This window comes from Rhea pennata, chromosome 1, assembly GCF_028389875.1.
Source record: "Rhea pennata isolate bPtePen1 chromosome 1, bPtePen1.pri, whole genome shotgun sequence".
NCBI lineage: Eukaryota > Metazoa > Chordata > Aves > Rheiformes > Rheidae > Rhea > Rhea pennata.
In genome coordinates this window covers 54,666,389-54,671,766 of record NC_084663.1, presented here as the reverse complement: position 1 = coordinate 54,671,766, position 5,378 = coordinate 54,666,389, and the positions used below count along the sequence as shown (strand labels likewise).

The window sequence follows — 5,378 nt, the reverse complement described above, 5'->3', positions numbered from 1 at the left end:
CAGCTGTATTTACTAGCTGCAGGAGTGTGGCTTTGGCAGGCATCTGCTCCCTGCCTTTTGCTGCTGGCAGTAGGGTTGGGGGAGTGGGTGTTCGCTCTGCTAGCCAGCAACTCTAGTGGGTTCATGCTTCTCTGCTGTACAGGAGCAGGACTGCTGCTCACTTAGAAGGTCACACAGCGAGAAGCCAAAATGGAATTGCCTCTCTAGAAGACTGAGGTACATTAGGAGATAACTAGGCACCAGCTGGCATGCAGCAGGTCTGTAAGATGGGATGCAGTGAGGCTGGGCACTGCTTAGGGGATGGACTTGTCATAGTGAAGCCTGGTGGAGCTATTTCTTTGGATGCTCTCAATACATGAGCTTTCTCCTCTTTTCTCTGTCAGCCATGCCCCACTTCTTGGATTGGTTTGTGCCAGTGTATCTGATGATCTCCATTCTCATCCTGGTGGGCTTTGGAGCATGCATTTACTACTTTGAGCCAGGACTCCAGGAAGCCCATAAGTGGCGAACGCAGAGGCCGATCATGGAACGGGACCTGCGGAAGACACTGATGATTCGGGACAACCTAGCCTTTGGGGTGCCTGAGGTCTAATATGCTGCCCATGAGGAACATGCTCTGTGTGCTGAGTGCAGAAGAGCCTCTTCTGGGTGGGTGGATATCCACAGGCCTTGGCCAGGATGACAGGTCTCCCATGTGCGAGTGGGGCAGATTGTCACTTCATTCTTTGATGATATGGGTCTCCTGTTGTTCACCTTTCTTTCTCTTCACTCCTTAGGCAATGTTTATGTGGCACTACAGACTCAGAGCTTTCCACTTGCTCATAACCCTTTACCCAGCAAAGGACTTCTGCACCTCCCATGGCTGGAACTGATGAATCACGAAAACAAAAAGGTCTCTTGTTATTCACTGTTGAGTTTGAGCTGCCTTGTGTCTAGACCTGACCTTCACAAAGAAAGGTCTATGCAGGGTTACTGTGCTTCCAAGAGGATACAGAGCCTTTTACTCCTAGTTGCTGGATTAAATCTAACCCAATCTGCTTAAGTCAGAGAGGTGATTTTGGTGAAATGAGTTGGTGGCTTTCAGCCTAGTTCATTGCTTCAGCTGAGCTCTTCACACCAATCACCCTTGGCAATGCGTTGGTAAGCTTGCTGAAGCTCTGTGCAGAGGGGACAAGGACTGACCAAGCCCCTGGGGACAGAATGCCTTTCTCCCTGCTAAAGATGCACTGCTTTTTTGTGTCTGTTTTGGAGATGGAGAGCTTCAGGGTTTGGAGCTCTCAGTTTGGCATTTTCATAAGCACAATGTTCACATTAAGAACTTTAGTAAAGAGGTTTGTCTAAGCCCTGTGCCAAGCGGACAATATTATGCACTGTTCTATGAAAGGATGCTGCCATCCTGTAAGCTTCTCCTGGTCCACCATGAAGCATCTGATCTGCTCCTCTCTGCAACTGAAGGAGATAGGATATTTTTCTGTGAGTTGATTTGCACTTGCTTGGTCTCCTGCACCCCAGAGTCATATTGTATGAATCCCTGGAGCACTGGGTGCTACTCTCCCTTTAGTCATCCTCATTGAAAGCTGTGAAACATCCCTAGACCCCCTTTCCCTGCATGTCTCTGAAAAGGGACACTGAGCCATTCAGTGAAATGGGCCAGTTGCACTGTCTGTGTTTTCTGGACTCAAGCTGTATAATGTGGGTCTCGCACAAAACCTCATGTTTATATACAGTATTTGCACTTTCTGCACTCCACTGGGGCTGATCTTCTACAAAAGCACTGTAAGAAGATATAAAGCAGTGGGTACCTGGGACATTAGCACCTTTTCCTTTCCTGCCAGTGGTGTGCAATGCCCAGGGTATAAGTTAAGCCCTAGGGGAGCTTTGAACCTGTGACAGAAGGTTTTGCCAAGAGCCAAGCTCAGCTCTCATTGATGCATATCATGCTAACATGACACTGTTGCATATTCTGCTCCTGCCTTCACCTCTGTAGGTCACAGTAATAAGCTGTTGATGGCCCAGATGGTGTGAATGTACATGGTGCTGCTCTCTCGTGCCATCCACAGCACCCTAATCATAGCAATCACTTCTCCTCTCACCCTAAAAGCACTCTTTGGATATGCAAGCTGCATGAGTGATAGCTGTTAGTTGCAGGTGAGGTCCTATGTGCTCCACTTGCATGCATCCTGGAGCATGTCAGACAGTCACCACAACCCCAGCGTGCATATGTCCAGGTGTCCCACACTGCTGCCTTTGCATGCCAGCATGACAACAATCCACATCTCCAGGCTGCTCCCAGGGCACCAGCTCTGTGCTGTAGACCCCAATGGCTCCTTTGGACAGCAGGGGTCCCTCAGTCTATCTGTGGAAATAGGCTCCTTCCTTCCATCACAGCTCCAGGATGGGATCATATTGCTCAGCCTCCAAGAGGAGGAGAATGCACTGGGCTGATTTAACTGAGTGATGTGCTGTTGGTAATTTTCTGAAGATAAAGTTAATTTTTAGCTCTAAGGGTTTTAGCTCAGGAGGGAATGAGTCAGGGCATCTTGTAAATAGCCTAGGTCTTTCGATCCACCTAGATCACAGCAGTATCACCATCATCTTTCACAGCAAAACTGATGAGACCTTTCTAGCTCTGTTTCAGCCAGAGGGCAAGTCAAGAGTCCCTCCATTCAGCCAAAAGCAGAGATCTTGATGCAAGTGCCCTGAACTGGGGAGTCTCTTTCAGCAGAAAAATGAAATGAGTGGGATGACTCCAGTGCTAAAAGTTACTCTCACCCTGCTGTGCACAAGTGCAACCTGAAATAGGTACATCCCAGGCACTTTTGTGCCTTGGTGAATTGAGTCTGTGAAAGAGAAATACTATACGGCTGCACTGCATTGAATCACATACCATCCCTAGCTGTGTCGATCGTATCTCCTGCCCTCCAGCACAATATAGCCATAGTCTCAAAGTGTTGTCTTGGAAACCTGCTTCCCGCCATCGCTGGTAGCTAGGACTGCAATGCAAATGGACCCCAGCTGGAATAACAGAGTAGCAATGAAAATCTTTATACTAGAGATCAGGAGCTCAGCAAAGTTAGGGACAGGCTAAACAGTCCTTGTGTAACAAAGCTGCCTGTTGAACAGGCTTATGGTAAGGAAATCCCTCTCACGCATGTGGGTCTTTCTGGTGTTTCCAGTTTGATCTCTTGTTAGGGAGCTGGTCCCATGGCTGGGCACCTCCCAGTCATTCTCACCTAAAAAAAAACCCCACATCTGGTTGCTGGTTCAGCTACTTGCTTACAAAATGGTTATAATGGATCTCTCAAAAGGACTCTCTCAACCCCACAAATGAACCCTCCTCCACCCCAGCAGTGTGGCCTCTCTGAGCCTGGATAGACATGGATGGGCAGGATGAAAAAGGCCAGGATCAAAGGACTACGTTGCAGTCAGGACCTGCCTGCCTGGGGCTTGGAGCTGTTCACCGCGGTCTCCACTAGTACAAGTTGCTCTGCCGTTTCACCTCCTCCAAACCCACTTTCACCTGCTGAGTCAAAAGAGAAGTCAAAAAACCACCCTACCAGTAAAAATGAAAGGCACACTATGCTTGTTGCTGCAGGTCTGCGCTGTGTCTGTGTGCAAGCTCAGGTGCCCAGCCAGCTCTACTCTCAGCGAGCTGGCAGCCTGGGCTGCCATGGGGCTTCCTGTGAGTCTCTCAGCTCTCACTGGCCCCTTTGCACCTCGTTCCCGCTCTTCATTACCCGCTGTGGGCAGTCTTGCCTATTTTCATCTCCTCTGCACCCGTGATTCAATGTAGAAATGTGAACAAAGAAAGGCAAGATAAGCCCCATCCCACTTGCCTTCGCCTTTGGTTCAGTTTTCTATGGCGAATCCATTTTGAATATCTCCACAGGGAAACAAGGAGAGCACCAGTGCTTTTGGTGGGGCGAACTGCTGGAGAGGGTGCTGTAGGAGACAACTCTGCCAGGGCTGGGGGGAGGACTGAGGTCTAGTGGTGTAACAGGTATTTGTTGCCTTTGACATCTCCAGCAATTCTTTGTTCATCTGCTTGATACCCCATCCTCATCCCAAGAGCTAAAGAAGGAACAGGCCCAAGTTTCAAGGTCTGCTGGATATTTTGCAATTTATTTAGCTTCTCTGGTTTATGTTTCACCCTCTTTTGCCCTGATGGTATCAAGTCAGGTATTTTTCACGGCTACTAAGTACTTTATTGTCATAGTGTCAAAGCCCTCTACTATGAAATAAAAGTGTGCTAACAGACCACATTTTCCACTGCTCTGTTTTCATTTTGTTTCCCCTGGGAGCTGCCTCCCTCCGGCTTAAAACAGCCGGCAAAGACTAGCTTGTAGTTAAATTCCCTTTAAAATAGGATAGTTCTTTATCTGAGTGGTTTCTCTGTTGGGTATACTGAAGGGTTATCTGGGAGTAATTAAGCAAAAGGAAAACACTGATTGAAAATTGAGACGGTGATATCTGTGCAGCTATAAAGACTCTTTCAAGGGAGAGTGAAATAGTCTCAGATACTGAATTAAACTGGATGAAGCATTAGAGAAGATACTTAGTGCTGCAAGCACTGAACAACATCTGATTGGCTTTTTCACCTTTCCTTTCTCTTTTTCTTGAAAGAAACATAGAAATTACAGAGTCCTGAGCCCTTCTTTAACCTCAGCGCTTCCCAGGGGGCTTCCAGCCAGCCTTTAGCCTCCTGGAAGATACATCATGGCCAGAGCGCTGACAGGGATGTGGCCTCCTGCACGAGGGGCCCGGCTACCTTCCGATGGCTGAGCTGGAGCCTAGAGGAGCAGGCAAGGCCAGGGAGAATACCTCTTTCTGCAAGGGGGCTTTTTGACAGAGCCACCATGTGATTTACAGAGTAGTGGTTACCCCCCTCCACGTCAAGCAGGCTATTTTAACCAGCAGGACAATGCAGCCAAAATGCTTACAGGTCCCCATGGCTGCAGAAATTACCAACCTAATCATTCCTATTGCAGCGTAAATCACCTATGTAAGAGATCAGATGCATAACTGAAATAATAGATATTTTTCTCCCCTTGCTTGCCATGTGCTGCTGGCAGGCCAATGCAATCCACCACTCTTGTGTGGTGGTGTCTGCCACAACAACGGCCAGCAGCAAGCCTGGGATCCCTTCCGCACTGTTGGTGTGGTCCCTTCCTTCAGCCAGGGCCACTGGCCGGCACGTGAGCATCGCTGTGCTGGGCTGTGCTGTCCTTGCCATCCTCTCCATCTCTCCCAGCGTCTCTGCTGTCGCTGGTCAACGTGCATGTAAGCAGTGATGGGACTTTATTATACCTTGGTTGTATTTGTTCTTGAAAAAAAATTTTGAAAGGTGAAGTTCCCAGTGCCCCTGGTTCCCCCGGTAC

General features: G+C 48.5%; 1 protein-coding gene across 1 annotated transcript; it reads left to right on the top strand.

Moving 5' to 3' along the window:
* Nucleotides 1-385: 385 nt before the first annotated feature.
* On the top strand, nucleotides 386-592 carry SMIM45 (small integral membrane protein 45). The gene has a single exon (XM_062568766.1). It carries the CDS (start codon nucleotides 386-388, stop codon nucleotides 590-592), a length of 207 nt encoding a protein of 68 aa, XP_062424750.1.
* Nucleotides 593-5,378: the final 4,786 nt, after the last annotated feature.

Excerpts from the sequence above, each read along its gene's own strand:
- SMIM45 (XM_062568766.1), top strand. The coding sequence starts at position 386 with ATGCCCCACTTCTTGGATTGGTTTGTGCCAGTGTATCTGATGATCTCC.